General features: G+C 35.5%; 1 protein-coding gene across 6 annotated transcripts in view; it reads right to left on the bottom strand.

The window, feature by feature from the left end:
* Positions 1 to 15,166: 15,166 nt before the first annotated feature.
* LOC105202616 (rap1 GTPase-activating protein 1) overlaps positions 15,167 to 17,548 on the bottom strand; it is a 288,123-nt gene continuing 285,741 nt past the window's right edge. For all 6 annotated transcript variants that reach the window (XM_026138112.2, XM_026138113.2, XM_026138115.2 and 3 more), the window contains one exon: positions 15,167 to 17,526. In XM_026138112.2, coding sequence (XP_025993897.1) covers positions 17,365 to 17,526 — 162 coding nt within the window. In that variant the 3' untranslated portion in view covers positions 15,167 to 17,364. The remainder of the gene's footprint in view (positions 17,527 to 17,548) is intronic.

A 17,548-nucleotide genomic window follows, 5' to 3' on the forward strand; every position in this document is an offset into this window, starting at 1 on the left:
AACAAAAGATATGCTTTATTATCATTATTATGTAATTGACTTAAAATTATTTCGGCTGATTCTAATTTATCCTCTGAGACTGCTAATATGAAATAATGTTTTAAAGGTTCCCAATTATCCAAAAGTCTGACAACACATTGATGTAAAACAAGCCATCTAGTTTTTGCCAATCTCAACATTTTGGTTCGTTCTACTTCGAAAAAATCTTGAAACTCGCGTAAAATTGTACTTCGTTTTGCACTGCCGGACACGTATGTTGTAATAGTTCTAATTAAGCTTTCGCAAGATCGCGGTAATTTTTCACTAGCTTTACTAGCTATAAGCGCGGCGGAATGGCAAATACAATTTAATAATATTACGTGCGGAACATCTACTTTTAAATGAGTTAAAAAAGAATTATTACATCCAATCATGACGGATGCGTTGTCACTAGCCATTCCAACAAGATTTTGTAAGGGAATTTGAAAATCTAAAAAATATTTCTTAAAAGTTTCATATAAATTTTCCGCGGAACAATTTGTAGCGTCAAGAGGTAGCAAAGCGAATAATTGAGTTACAACTTTCTTATTTAATGATGAAATATATTTTACGAGAATACACAAAAGTTTTGTGTCACTTATATCGGTACTCTCGTCTAGTAAAATTGAAAATTTCGATATTTTTAATTCTTCAACAATTTTTTCTATTTCTCGTCGTGCAATGACATTTTTTACGATTTGTGTACATTTAGTCCGTGCCAGTGCAATATCTTGTACAACTTCGGGATCTACACATACGAGGTGTGTTCAAAAAGTATCGCGAATTTTGTGTTTTTTCAAAAATTATTTATTTATTCATGAATATCTATTTTGTCCCCTTCAAAGTAATCCCCATGAGATATTATACACTTGTGCCAACGGTTTTTCCAATCTTCGAAGCACTTCAAAAAATCATTTTTTTTTTATCTTGTTCAGCTCCTCCTTCGATGCCGTCTTTATCTCGTCAAGCGTAGCGTAACGTCGTCCTTTCATGGGCCTCTTCAGTTTAGGGAACAAGAAAAAGTCACAGGTGGCCAGATCTGGGGAATACGGTGGCTGCGGCATCATTAGTGTGTTGTTTTTGGCCAAAAAGTCGCGCACAAGCAACGATGTGTGAGCAGGGGCGTTATCGTGGTGCAAAAGCCAATTTTTGTTCTTCCACAAATCCGGGCGTTTCTGGCGGATTGCTTCGCGCAAATTGCGCATAACTTGCAGGTAATATTCCTTATTGACCGTTCTACCCTGTGGCAAGAACTCATGATGCACCACGCCCCTGCAATCGAAGAAAACTGTCAGCAAAACTTTCACATTCGACCGAACTTGGCGCGCTTTTTTCGGTCTTGGTTCGTGCGGCAGCTTCCATTGAGATGATTGAGCTTTGGTTTCCACGTCATAACCATAAACCCACGATTCGTCACCAGTTATGACCCTCTGGAGCAAATTTGGGTCGTCGCGGACAGAGTCCAACATCTCATTAGCAATGTTCATGCGATGCTGTTTTTGGTCGCAATTGAGCAATTTTGGTACGAATTTCGCGGCGACCCGTCTCATGCCCAAATCATTGATAAAAATCGAATGGCACGAGCCAATCGATATGTTTAGGTCCTCAGCAACTTCTCTAACGGTGATTCGACGATTGGCCAATACCATTTTCTCCACTTCATTAATTTTTTCGTCTGTTGTTGAAGTGCTCGGGCGTCCGGCACGCTCTTCGTCGTTCACATCTTCTCGGCCTTCTGAGAACATTTTATACCACCGATAAACGTTGCTTCGGTCCAAGGTAGCTTCTCCGTATGCCACAGTCAACATTCGGAATGCATCCGCGCACTTAATTTCGTTTTTCACACAAAATTTGATACAGGTTCTTTGATCCATTTTTTTGAATAGGTAAAAATCGAAGACGATCCAAAACACGTGCAAGCAAAGCAGCTGTCAACAATTAAGTGAACATTCAAAATGGCCGAGCTTGTCGGCATAAGTGAGAGACATGAGTACCAACATAACGCCACAAAAAGATCGAAATTCGAATATACGTAACCCGCGAAAATTCAAAATTCGCGATACTTTTTGAACACACCTCGTACATCTTTCAACAACGGAATTAAATGATCTACTGTAGAGAAAGCAACATTATGCTCCGCGAAAAAAGCAGCTAATTTAATTTCAGCTCGTTTTACCTTGTCGGAATGTGAAACACTCTCTTCAATTGAATTATCAATTCCTACATTAGCACTATTTACATTATCTATATGAGAAGCTGACTCGGCATGTCTTAATAAATTATATCGACAACATTTAAGAGTAATATTGCACATTTTACATAAAGCTTTATTGTCATGCTCTGATGGAGCCAACCAACCTTTAAATGCATTTTCGTCTAACCAAGCTCTTCAAAATTTTTGCTTACAAACTTTTTTCCTTTTACCCGATTTCATTATGCTTAATCATATTTTTACCTTACCTTCTTCTTGGGATTCCTATTACCTGCTTATATTTTCTTCTTGGGATTTCCCATGCCTCTTGCTCAGCATCAACCCGTCCCGATGAATCTAACCAACGGTTTTGGCGCGCAAACCTCATGTCCCCCACACCGTTATTTATAGCTACAGTACTGCTCTCAGCTGTAAACTAACGCGCATGCGCGAGTGCGGGGCATCTCTGGCATCACTGCTCCGACGCCACCATACTCGCACTCTCGCGGCACCTTCTCTAAGGTTACAAAACTCCCCTCACTAGGCCATCGGTCGCGGAAAATCGGGCCCGTCCGCCGGTAAATCCGGCCACGCGATCCGCTCCTGCGCTGTGAAGCCCCCGAAGCTTAGGCTTCGAAACAGCCAGTTTCGTCGAAACGCGCGTATTCTGCTCAACGGCGACCGCGCTCGGTCGGGATGTAACATTTGTTTTCTATTAATCTTCTAGACTTTTTCAAATATTTTTGTTTTGGAATTTTGTTATTATAAAATTGTGATACTATGTACTATTGTAAGATTAATAATATATTGCATACTACAGATTGCGATAACAGAATTGTAATAGTAGGATGATGATATAAAAATTATTGTTTCAATAATTAAAGTGTGACATTTACAAAGAAAAAAGTACACAGTATGTATATACGCACGCCTTTATATATTATAACTTGTCTAGAATTCTCATAAGTTTCGATTTTGATCAAAACTAATAGCTGAATATTCGTTTTTGGTTTCGGTTGAAATTTAAAAACATTGTTTCAGTCGCGACCGGCGACGGCAAGTTATTAGGAAGTTGTTGTAACTTGAAAGCAACTTGCCAATAAATACAAATGCAGTTGCATATGCTACAATACTGATAGCTCATTATAAATGCAAGCAACATGCTAGCAATAATGTCAACATATTGTTATCTGGGATTACAAAAATATTATGAAAAAATTGTATCAAGAATTCTAATCAGTAAACTTTTCATTGGGCCTCAAATTTCAACCGCATATGGTTTTTTCGAATCTATTTCGAAGAAAAACAACATCCTAGAAAGATTTCTGTCTGAGAGTAAGCGGTTTGCTGTGGGCATGGGAATGAATTTTTGAGATTTTTCGGTAGGGTAAGTCCCAATTGCGCACAGACTCGATCGGACACCACCAATCACGTAACAGACGGGATCTGATAGCACATAAAACGCATAACATAACATAAGCACAACATAAGACCTATGGGCCAATGAGGATCCACCGTAAAGTTGCCATATTGATTTACATAACATTTTCATTGGTCCGTCGGTCTTATGTTGTGCTTATGTTATGTTATGTATTTCATGTGCAAGGCCCTTTACGCTGAAACCTTCTAGTAACTTTAGTAAATATGGAGATTTTTCGTTCCTAGATTACCGATTGCCTTTGCAATAGTCGTTTATAACCTTTTTTATATAGCCTATACTCCAAAGTTTATTCATAATTTTAAAAATTATCAAAATTATTATTTAAAAAATGGTGATTTGTTGCGTGTGTGGCTGTACAAGAGAAAAAAAACTGAAAATGTTACGTTTCGTAAGTAAGTATTACTTATTCTTTTTGCATATTTTATTATATATATATTGAAATGTTTATAAAGATAGTTTTTTACTATTGTATTATAAATAAGCTTTTTTGAAATTATTTACACATTTTTAGAGAATTAAAGAATAGCTGCATTGTTCAAATAAATAAATATTAACATTAAGTTCATTTTTTGAATTTTACTTTATATACATATACGATTTAAACCTACCAAAAGTCATAAAAAAGTATTAAATAATTTGCAGATTTCCAAAAGATCCGGAAAGAAGAAGTTTATGGATTAATTTTGTTGACAAACTTGAATAGGCATCAACATCAAACTCAGTAATTTGTTCACAACATTTTGAAGAAATTGATAAAACATCATGTATAGTCAGATTAAAAACAACTGCCATTCCATCAGTTCACATTAATAAATTCAAATACGTATATCTATTAATATGTATTACAAATTGATAATTTGATTATAAATTTATTTATAAAACTTGTATTTTTTAGACAAATGCTGAACATGTTGAAAGTAATAAAAATAATTTACAACCATCCGTTAATAACTCATTAACACATAGTAAGTATATATTTAACAAATTAACAGTTCTGCGTTTGAAATTACAAATGTGTCAAATATTACTTTCTTAGTATAAATAATTGGGGAGGGTCCCAGATGCGCACAGGTCCAATTGGACACCACCAATTATAGTGGCCGATGCCTAGAGTATTTCCGTTGGTTGGGTTAGATTAGATTACGTGATGGTCGTGTCCGATTGGGTCCGTGCGCATCTGGGACCCTCCCAATAATTGAAGTAATTTAATAACGCACATTTCTATTTCAGTTATTTAACAATATTCTTATGGTTCATATAACTTTCAGTTATGATGTATAGTCGTGAGCTAAAAGGTTGCAACACATTTTCTTCGATGGTTTTTGGAATGTAGACTCGCTTATCGATCAGCGAACGTAATTGGTTGGATCCATAGGTAAGACCCAATTACGTTCGCCGTTCGATGAACAAGTCTACATTCCAAAAACCATCAAAGAAAATGTGTTGCCATCTTTTAGCTCACGACTATATGTAGCATCAATGTACACCCAGCGACTTTGATTCTGTCCATGGGGAAATTTTCCAAACTAAGAAGTCGCTATTTTTCTACATACTTACAGTTCATGATTAACGTAACGACCAATAAGCTCTAGTCGTTTCATTAACCATGAACTGCGAGTATGTAGAAAGTGGTGACTTCTCAGTTTGGAAAATTTCCCCATGGACAGAATCAAAGTCCTTGGGTGTACATCCATGGAATTTGATTTTGTCCATGGGGAAATTTTCCAAACTAAGAAGTCGCTATCTTTCTACATACTTACAGTTTCTGATTAACGTAACGACCAATAAGCTCGAGTCGTTACATTAATCGTAAACTGCGAGTATGTAGAAAGTGGTGACTTCTCAATTTAGAAAATTTCCCCATGGACAGAATCAAATTACGTGGATATACATCTGTACAATACATGATATTTTTACAGAATATACATTATCCTTTAAAATTAATTAATTATTTCTGTAATGTACATATAACATGACATTCTTAAGTTATACAAATATATATATATATATATGTATATATATATTTGTACAACTTAAAAATTTCATGTTTTGTATAACCTACAAATTTTAATATTACTATATATAAATCTCGTGTAGAGGTCACGAGAATAGAGGTTCAAATAATGGCGCTTAACGATTTGGCAGCCATCTTAGGAGGGCTATTTCCGTTTCACGGGTTACTAGAAACCCGTGACCCACTACTTTGGGTGCTTTCCAGCTACGACACAAGTCGACACTGTGTAACACAGTGTCCATTAGTGTGAGTGAAACAACTAAAATTTTCTCTCTTACACTAATGGACACTGTGTTACACAGTGTCGATTTGTGTCGTAGCTGGAAAGCACCCTTTGTGTGCGATAGCCCACCAATTAATTATTTTGACTTATCTAACGCAACCAACGGAAAAACTAGGCATTCGCCGCTGTGAGGGTGATTTTACATGAAGCGCGGAAACGCGGAAATAACTAGATTCCGCGTTTCTGCGTTCCGTCATTTCTTTCCGCGTGTTTGAGCGGAAAAGCGGAATCCAACGGAATCACACTGGTGTGTGCTGATGTGCACGTGTAAAATAATTCGAGTTTGTTATTGGACGGCCCTGTAAGTATAATTTAAATAATTATTAATACTCAATAAACAATAGTGCTATTATTTTGATAGAAAAATCTTTGTAATTTCTCACTTTTTTCGACATAGATATAATTAACACGTAAAATCTAAACTAAAATCTTAGATTTTGTATACGGATTAACTACGTAAATTTTTGTAAAAAAAATTGTACTGATATTAATTATACAAATACACGTCAATTTACATAAACAATTTACATTATACATTTGACATACGTTTTCGACCTCCAAGTTGATCATCTTTAGTAAACATAATAAATATTATAATAGAGTTGAACAGCACAAATGTTTAAAATTATATCTATTAACAATTGGTACTCAATGTCTGAATTAATAAAATAATTGTATTTTTGTTCACAGACAACGAAATGTGGCTACTGCGGTTTCAATCGCATTTCCACAAGTAAATTGTCGCTATCACCTTGCAGAAGTCTTCTTCTCTCATTGTTAGTAAAAATAGGCCGTACCCATATATTACGGTCTTTTCTAGTTTTTTGCAATTTTTTGTAACTCAAGTACAAATAAAATATTGGAATAACTTTTTTCTTAGTTATCTCTGTATATCTTAATTATCGATTCATCTCTTGCATGAAATACTTCATAATAATCATCAACATGATGTTTGGATCCATATTATATACACTATTAAAACATTAAAATAATTGGAATATGTAGAAATATACTTTCTTTTTCAATCGGCTCCGGATAAAATACTACAGCCGTTGGAGCCGCATTGACAACGGATTTTAGTGTTCGTTCCGCGAATTTTTCCTCCTTGTATTACATGGAGCACGATTTGCGCGGAAAAAAGGAACGGAATGGTGAAAACTAGACATATGTATTTGTTTCTTAAAATAATATTTACTTAATTTATTACAATTTTTAATAATATACTTACCTTTTCAGCTTATTTATTGAATACAATTAAATTAATTAACACCGTTAAAAATTAATAATTTATAATTCCCCGTTCCGCTTTTCCGCTCGAAATATGCTTCATGTAATATAAGGCATCCAAAACAGACGGAACAGAACGCATGGAAATGCGGGAATCTTAGTAAGTCTAATTATTTTTGTCTTCCGCGTTTCCGCGTTTCCGCGTTTCCGCGCTTCATGTAAAATCACCCTGAGTGGGAGTGTGCTATCGGCATTGAACTATAGACCTAGTTTACACCGAACACTTGACACGCATACTAACAAGTAACTTTCTATTAAATTGTTTTAATTTTGACAATATGTGTAAATGTATACGTGATATCTATATTTAATTATCTTGATTTATATTGTACCAGCTTAATATATTATTCATTAAATTTATTGCCGAAATTAAGATAATTGAATAGAAAGTTACTAAATATTACGCGTATCAAGTATTCGGTGTAAACAAAGCCATACTCTAACTAGAATGGGTACTAGCCGCCAGAAAACGTGGCGAGAGAGAGCCATTTCGAAGGGCCACCTCTCTTTGTCAGTACACTCACGTTAGAAAGTTTTGCAGTACCGGCACATGAGAATAGATAAACGAGCAACTTGAGTGACATACATAAATAAAACAAAAGCAAAATTGTATTATATTTTTTTAAGTAATTAAGTAACTTTTTAAGTAAAAGTTTATTTCTTCCTTGTTTCCACGAATTCCGTTACATGCTGTATCAACATGAAAACAAAGAAGAAATTTAACTTTTGAGTAGGAATGTAAGGTGAATGCTGACGCATGCGCAGAGAACGCTTAGAAAAAGAGAGGAGGCCCCTCGCACCATGCTATTTCTATCACGTTTTCCACTTACGGACGTTATATGGCAGTGCCCATTCCAGTTACAGTATAGTTCAATGGCTATCGGTCCCGTGTAGAGAACCTCTAGGAGTAGAGTCCTATATAAAGAGAGAAGCGACATTGAACCCCCACCACAATTTTTAGTATCCAATTGAGTCCTCCACCGCCATTTTGGGACCGCTCAACGTCATCAAACACTATTCGTATCATTTTGCAAACAGCTGTGGTCACAATATGGCTGCTCGCTTAGCCAATCAAGTATCAATCAGATTACCAATCAGAGCTTTGGACATCAATGTCGCTTCTCTCTTTATATAGGACTCTAGCGTTGACAAGCTCATAGAACTCATGATGTAAGAAGAAAGGTGAAACAAGTAATCAGGGGGTCGATTGTGTATCTTTGTCGACTTTTCTCACTTCTCGTATTTTCATCTCACATGAAAAAATACGCGCGATTGGCTATGAGCATAGTGAAAATGCGATATCCTTATGCTCACGTGAGTGAAAATCACAAATGCGAGTGCGAGCAATGGTAGAATACTTCACATAACCTTTAAAAAACGGTGCATCGCCTCCGAGTTAAATAATCTCCAATAATCTCAAAGTCCCTCCTGTTGACAATTGACGACGCGTGTCTCGAGAAAGATATCAATTTAAAAAAAACGGTGCGTAAATATTGCATAATTTATTTATAATATATACTTATATTATTTATATCTTATTATTTATTTATTGTTATTTATTATTTATATACTTATATAATTATTAATTTATTTATATACTTTATACAATTTTACAATGTATTATCTAGAATATCGAAAGGATCCTGAGTATTTCTCAATCTCCTTCTTAATAAATTTAAATTTCTTTTTCTAATTCTTTTTCTAATTCGCATTTTCCTCTTGCTCGATAAAAAATAAAAGGTACTCCATTCTGAAACGATACAAGACTCCGCAAACTCGACCAAATTCGACACAGTTTGATTGAACTCGACATCAAAATACTTGCCGAGCAATGTCACGTGAGAAATGTCGCATTTCCACTATGGTGAAAAGTAGCCAATCGAGTGAGAGCTCACTTTTACTATTTTCACTAGGTTTTGGAATACGCAATCGACCCCCAGATGCGCAGTAGACCATACTCTAGACCAATCAGAAGTGGGTCCGAATTTTGAGATTCAATATGGCTACGGCTCCGGTACTGGGGCGTATTTATACTTGTATTTATACGTGAATCGGAAATAATCAGTGAATCGGAGAAATTCAAAGCTACTTAAAAAAGGAAGAACGTGAAGGTAAAGTTGAGACTTTGTACATTAATGAAAATTGTGATAATTGTTATTTCAAATTTTTTTAAACTTGAATTAGAAGAAATTTGGAAAATTATAAGAATGAGCTTATGTGTATGGCTAAATTGTTGTATTTCATGTTTATAACAACAGTGTTTATTGAAACAGTAATTTGTGTTAAAGATAATAAATTTCAAGTATTTTTACATTTTTATATTTATTTTTTTTAACAACATCTATATTTTAAGTACGTGTGACTACATATGATTGTTTCGTATTCAAATTGCGCGGATATATTTGGACCCAAATTTTATTGGCTCACCACATCGAGCCACACCTCTTACCGCGCATCGAGCCGCCGACAATGCGCGTTGTTTCACCTTGTTTCTTACATCATGATAGAACTTATAGTATATGGAACAGGAAAGGTGACACTCTTTTAGACACAGCACGATTGGATACCAACCAATCATCTTGACTTATCTAACCAAACCAACGAAAAAACTCTAGGCATCGGCCGCTGTGAGTGGTGGTGTCCAATCGTGCGGTGTCCAATCGTGCGCACCCCGAACAGGAATACGAGCGCAAACGTGAGAACAACATCTAAAGGACGGAGATATATCTCTGTTCTTTGCGCGTACTATCCAATGTTGTGCGCATGATCGCGCTCCGCCAATGAGCGTTCAGATCCTCTCCCCCTCTACCCGCCGCAACGGGTCAGCTGACGAAGGACGAGGGATAGAGCACGGAGCGCTTTGCTTCTCATAATTATACTCCGTGCGATCGTTAACATCGTTGTCGATTATTATTGATACGCAATTTACTGGTTATTATTCACAATGGGTCGTTACTGCATTTGGTGTTACAATCATAATTGAAGTTGGTATATTTGATCACGATTATCTGAAACTGTGGTCGATTACGCCGTATGTCAAAGACGTTGTTATGTATATCTATGGAATTCGGTTCTGTCCATGGGGAAATTTTCTAAACTGAGAAGTCACCATTTTCTACATATTCACAGTTTATGATTAATGTAACGACTAGAACTTATTGGTCGTTACGTTAATCATAAACTGTAAGTATGTAGAAAAATAGCGACTTCTTAGTTTGAAAAATGTCCACATGGACAAAATCAAATTCCATGAGTGTACATACATCAGTGGATTTATTGTACGCAAGATTAATCGTGATAAAAAAAATATGTCGTGTGCACGTTTTTTAATATCAGACAAAAATTCGCACGGACTCATAGAAAAAAAATAGAGGAAATTTAATTAACCCAAGTGAAGTCACTGTTATCACAAGTGCGTGCGAGAAAATTATCAGGGAAAATAAAAGGGCAATTTTTGAAAAAAAAAATGTGAAAGATTTCTTGGCGTCGAAAGTGTTAAATAGTATTTTTACTCGTTTTCTTCAAAAAGAAATGATTGAACACATTCGGAATCAAAAAATCTTAAACAATCATAAAATTCAATTGGTTAAATGTATCATACGTTTATACATAAGAATTTGTTTATTTCACAAGACAAAAATTTGTAATAATACCGAAAAAAGAGCATATATATGTCATAAATACACAAAATTAATACACATTCATCATGAATAAAAAATTGGAAAAATCTATTTTACATTTACTTTTTATTTTTTCGCATTACATATTGAGAAATTATTATAAATAAGACAAAGAATGATTTAAATAAACAAATTAATGGACTCAAAAACAGGCACAATGGATTTCTAATTGACGACACGCCGTTCATGAATGAGCTTAGAAAACAGAGTCTAACTCAACGCATGCACACTGTGTCAAGTAAGACACGCAAAGGACAGAGATATATCTTTGTCCTTTAGATGTTGCTCTCAGTCGCCACTCATTGCGGAGATAGGCTATTCCTGTTCCATATACTATAAGTTCTATGGACAAGCTTTGTCGCAAGCATGAAGTAGGATAAAGAGACCGAACTTTGGGTAGCAAAAGTGGACCCAAATTTTGTCATAAAAATGAGTTCGGTATTTGGTCACTCGCGTCGCATGATCGTTAGTACTACCGTTTCTATTGGTTAACAGTCCTTAGAACCTATGGTGGGAGTATCCATCATGTTTAGAACCAATAGAAATGGTAGTATTAACGATCATGCGACGCGAGTGACCAAATACCGAACTCATTTTTACGACGGGATTCGGGTCCACTTTGCTACTCTCTGAGCTTAAAGTTCGGTCTCCTTATCCTACTTCATAGTCTTTGTTTACACCGAATACTTGATACGCGTAATATTTAGTAACTTTTTATTCAATTGTCTTAATTTCGGTAATAAATTTAATGAATAGTATATTAAGCTGGTACAGTGCGTTGCATTGATGCCTGGGGTACCGATTTTAAGGACCACATTTCTTTCTTAGTTATTTTTACGTTCATGACCAAATGCTGCTGTCAACGATCACCGCAGCATTCAGTCATGAACATAAAAATAATCAAGAAAGAAACGTGGTCCCTAAAATCGGTACCCCAGGCATCAATGCAACGCACTATACAATATAAATCAAGATAATTAATTAAATATAGATATCACGTATACATTTACACGTATTGTCGAAATTAAGACAATTTAAATAGAAAGTTACTTGTTAGTATGCGTGTCAAGTGTTCGGTTCGGTGTAAACTAGGTCGTGGTCGCGAGGAACCATCGGTGATTCCGCGTGATGCGTGCCGGCCAATGACGTTGCAATACAAAAATCTGCACATTTCCGCCAGCCAATCGCAGAGTCAGTCACGTGACCCCTCTTGGAGATTCTCTTCCCTAGAAGTTCTCTAGTTCCGTGTACAGTCGTGGTCATAAGAGTTGCGACACTTTTTCTTCAATGGTTTTTGAAATGTAGACATGCTCATCGAGCGGGGAACATAATTAGTTCTTACTTGTAGGTCCAACCAATTACGTTCACAGCTCGATAAGCAAATCTACATTCCAAAAACCATCGAAGAAAAAGTGTCGCAACTCTAATGACCACGACTGTACACCCAAGGACTTTGATTCTGTCCATGGGGAAATTTTTCAAACTGAGAAGTCACCACTTTCTACATATTTTCAGTTCATGATTAATGAAACAACTAGAGCTTATTGGTTGTTACGTTAATCATAAACTGTAAATATGTAGAAAGATAGCGACTTCTTAGTTTGGAAAATTTCCCCATGGACAGAATCAAAGTCCTTGGGTATACACCCAAGGACTTTGATTCTGTCCATGGGGAAATTTTCCAAACTAAAGCCTGCCGCAGACGATACGTTTTTTCTTACTGGATTTCTAACTGGATTTTCTTACTTGCTACCGTACGGGCAATGGTACTGGCAGTGCTACTGGCCATGGCTTCACACGGTGTGAGTTTTCATACGGGCTGAGCAACTGAAATTTGTTTCATAGAAGCGGCACGCTTAAATATGGATGAGATAGATGAGATGGATGAAATTATTGCAACAGTTGTACATTGTCGTGAAATTGCTATTGCATTATTTTTAATTATTGAAAAATTGCGACAACAAAATAAATATCGCCGACGTTTATGGAGTCGACAGTCAATACATTCTTTAATGCCTTACTTTTACTGTGCTTATTATGGTAATTTGGTGTGTTTATCGCATATAAACATGGTTCCTATTAGTAAGCCTCTATTAAACATAAAATACTTTTTTTGGACTATTTTGAAGTCTTTTCATTTTTGCACGACGTCATGTTTACGAAGTGAATTCACGTTTGAACTTTGACAACACTTCGACAGTATAACCTGGTATAACCCAGTATAACCTATACAGACTGCGTCCTGATTGGCTTTCACAATAAACCAGTACAGAATCACGTAAGAAAAATAGGACATGATCTATTACGGGGTGCGCACGATTGGACACCGCACGATTGGACACCACCACTCACAGCGGCCGATGCCTAGAGTTTTTCCGTTGGTTTGGTTAGATAAGTCAAGATGATTGGTTGGTGTCCAATCGTGCTGTGTCCAAAAGAGTGTCACCCATCTATTACGAAAATCCAGTACGCGAGCCAGTAGCGTAGCCCGTAAGCTACCCATTTCCAGTACGGGAGCACGTAAGACTGCCAGTATAGGAGCACGTAAGCAATCCCGTAAGAAAAAACGTATCGTCTGCGGCAGGCTTAAGAAGTCGCTATCTTTCAACATATTTACAGTTTATAATTAACGTAACGACCAATAAGCTCTAGTTGTTTCATTAATCATGAACTGCAAATATGTAGAAAGTGGTAACTTCTTAGTTTGAAAAATTTCCCCATGGACAGAATCAAAGTCCTTGGGTGTACACCCATAGAATTTGATTCTGTCCATGGGGAAATTTTTTAAATTGAGAAGTCACCACTTTCTACATACTTGCAGTTTATGATTAATGTAACGACTAGAGCTTATTGGTCGTTATGTTAATCATAAACTGTAAATATGTAGAAAAATAGCGACTTCTTAGTTTGGAAAATTTCCCCATGGTCAGAATCAAATTCCATGAGTGTACTATCGGGATCCGCCCTCACGTAATCTAATCTAACCTAATCTAACCCAATCAACGAAAATACTCTAGGCATTGGCTGCTTTGATTGGTGGTATCTAATCGTATCTGCGCAACTGAGACACTCCTTTTCGGTACACCTAGGGTGCTTTCCAGCTACGACACAAGTCGACACTGTGTAACACAGTGTCCATTAGTGTGAGTGAAACAACTAAAATTTTCTCTCTTACACTAATGGACACTGTGTTACACAGTGTCGATTTGTGTCGTAGCTGGAAAGCACTGCTAGAGTCCTATATAAAGAGAGAAGCGACATTGATGTCCAAAGCTCTGATTGGTAATCTGATTGATACTTGATTGGCTAAGCGAGTAGCCATATTGTGAACACAGCTGTTGCAGAATGATACGAATGGTGTTTGATGACGTTAGAGCGGTCCCAAAATGGCGGTGGAGCACTCAATTGGATACTGAAGGTTGTGGTGGGGGTTTGATGTCGCTTCTCTCTTTATATAAGACTCTAGGTACACCCAAGGACTTTGATTCTGTCCATGGGGAAATAACAATTAAAATTTAATTGTAATTTTTTTCTAATTTTTTCTTTTGTCATAATTTTTGTATCATTTTCAGCTTTCAAATGCTTGATTGCAATTGAAAATCGATCCAGTCATTCATGAGCTATGACCTGAAATATATGGAAAATAAATCCATATACCGAAAAATTTCAAAAATTTATTTCCATGTCCACAGCGAACCGTTTACTCTCAGGCGGAAATTTTTCTAGGTTGTCGTTTTTCTTCAAAACAGATTCGGAAAAACCATATGCAATTGAAATCTAAAAATGAAAAGCTTTACTGTTAAGAAAATTTTTCATCAGAAATCCTTCTTTCGCAATAATTTCAACGTATGTAGAATAATTTATATTTCTGATATACCTTGTTACTGGAAAATGTCTACAAGCCTTTGAATCTTTGTACAATAACATGTGTACAAAAGTTTACTTAAATGTTACGATAGAGCTAGTTCAGATCAATTTATCAACGCAAAGGCGTAAAGATATCAACAGATTTGAAAAATATAATTATTATCCAGTCTTCTAATACCTCAAAAAATTAAAAGATATTAGTTTTATAATAACATAAATTCTGAAATATTGCAACTTACAATTAGTATCTTCAATTACATCATTTTTCTCCTTCATGTTTATCAAATTTAAGATGAAAGAATTATCTCATCTTTTTCATGTATATTTTTTACTTTGGTAGAAATATTTTGGTTCGTATACGAGAAAGAAATCAATGTTCAAATTATCGATACTACAGGGGCAATATATTGGCCGTTATGCTTTTCAATAGTATATAAAGCATTGTTGATACAATCAATCACGTTATGTAAGCAACAGAACCGACTTTACGTATTTCTCGAAAGAGAAATATCGAGACAACATCGCAAAGGCAGTGATAAATGTGATGTTCCATTAAAGTAGTTGTAAAAACGATGCTTCTATTTCGTACTTTCGGACGAAGGCATTTGACAAAACAAAATTTGCAATTTCTTTTTATTCTACAAAAATAATGGAAAATGAAAAAATAATAGGAGTAAGGAAAAAAAAAAAAAATTGTAAATTTTACTATATTAAACTTTGGTATTGTATGAGTGAACATCGTTGTTCCTCCTCTTGTGCTAGTTATGCATATTTACCCTATATTAATGATTATTTACAAAGATCATATAAAATACATAACATTAAATCAATGTTAATAAAAGTATTAATATTAATAATAATAAGGCTGATAATAATAATGGTAAGAGTCGAATTAATACTAGTCATAAGAGATAACAGAAAGTTTGACATCCGTCAACCAAAAATAAAATACAAAATACTTAACTAAGTGGTGAACGGTAATAACGCATCTTTCGCTTGCGCGTACGCAAAGATACTTTGTGAGAACACGTGATGTGTAAATATTTAAATAATTTGGTGCTGTGCGCTATTGGTTAAAAATACGATAAAAAAAATCGGTCCTTCGCTAAAAGCCTAGCACGTGAGGATGGTGTTTCGGAGATGATTGAACCTTGTAGAGGTATACTCTAAAACTATATATTCTCTGGTATCTAATACTAGGAAATTAATAAACGGGATAAATGTGTCGGGTAAGTCTATCGTGACAAATACTGTAGTTAGTAGTGCATACTTTCTTCTACAATTGCGCGTGACGAAAGATTTCTCCGACACGTAAGATCGCATCTAAACGTGGAAGAAGTTTTGCCCAATTGTGGATAATTCGCGCTATGAAAGAATAAATGGGAGTTACATGTTGTTAACTTCGACAGATAGATAGTCCAAAAAGGTTAAGGGATTTTTCATTTCCGCAAAGAATTTTATTATTATTACAAGAAATTATCTAGGAAGATAAAAATACCAAAATCTTCCTCTTTATATCTTCCTCATTCAAAAATTCCCCTAAACTTTTTATTCTCTCTTAAAAAATCCTATGATAATAACAAAACTTGAATTTGAAAGAAAATCTCCAACCTGAGCAACTTTGATAGATACAATGCTTTTGTTGCAGCACATCTTAACAAATTTTGTCTCTTCTCAATGTCAAGTGCTAAATCCGCGCCTCTTAAAATAATATTACAGATATCCCTACTGCTTCCTATTTTACGTGCGCATATGTATATTGACTACAAACGGTCAACTTAAGTCTACTAATAAATTAATAGATAAATATTACACTATTACATTAGTAGATAAATATTGTATCTTATAAGTCATACTCTAACAATCTTGAATCTATACTGTAAGTGTCTCGAAGACACTCTGGTCACTGTACACATTTTCAGGATTTGCGTTAATTCTACTCCTCGTATATAACTTATAGAACTTGTACTGATCTCTTTCTCTCTTTTTCCCTATCTAGGGGAAAAAAACTCAATTTAAACGATTATCCTTACAGTAAAGCATTTAAATTGTAAACTCTATATGTTCCTATGAAACACTAACGATAGACTTTCACTTTGGAAGTGATGAACGATTCTTGGTGAATGTAGAAGGTATATAATGTTTAAGTATTGTATACTTTTCAAGCGTTTAAAAGACATTTTAACATTTCATTGTATGTTCATTGTGTCTTCATTCCTTTGCATCTTTTAAACGTGCGTTGGTATTTCGTCCTCCCAGTAATCTTGATATCAAACTATGAAAATAATGTAACGGGAAAGAAGTAGCGTGCGTGCAAAAAGCCGTGAATTGTAACGGATCTCCAACAAAAACGAAGAAAATATATCTCACGCGTTTTTGAACGATGATTTTCTAAACCTACTGCAATTATGTTCGACCGCGAAAACCATAATATCTCGCGAAAACAATTCGCAATTGCGTCTAATCCAGATATCAAACTAACGCTACTTGTCGTCAAAATGACGACAAAATGTCATCAAAAACATTGATGACAAATAATGTTATCTTGCTACTTGGAAAAACTGTATATTGCATTCGTAAACTTCACACGGTGGACGTCTGTTGATTATTGTTATCCAGCGGAATACTCGTAGAACATTCCTTTAGCATCGCACGTAGTCGTAGAATCTCCTTAGATGCCGCTGCCAAATCGGACTCCAGTTGCAGTTCCTTCTCTCGACGACGTTTCAACTCCCGTTGGCATGTCTACGATATATATTGAAAACAA

Source organism: Solenopsis invicta, chromosome 4, assembly GCF_016802725.1.
Source record: "Solenopsis invicta isolate M01_SB chromosome 4, UNIL_Sinv_3.0, whole genome shotgun sequence".
NCBI classification, from domain to species: domain Eukaryota; kingdom Metazoa; phylum Arthropoda; class Insecta; order Hymenoptera; family Formicidae; genus Solenopsis; species Solenopsis invicta.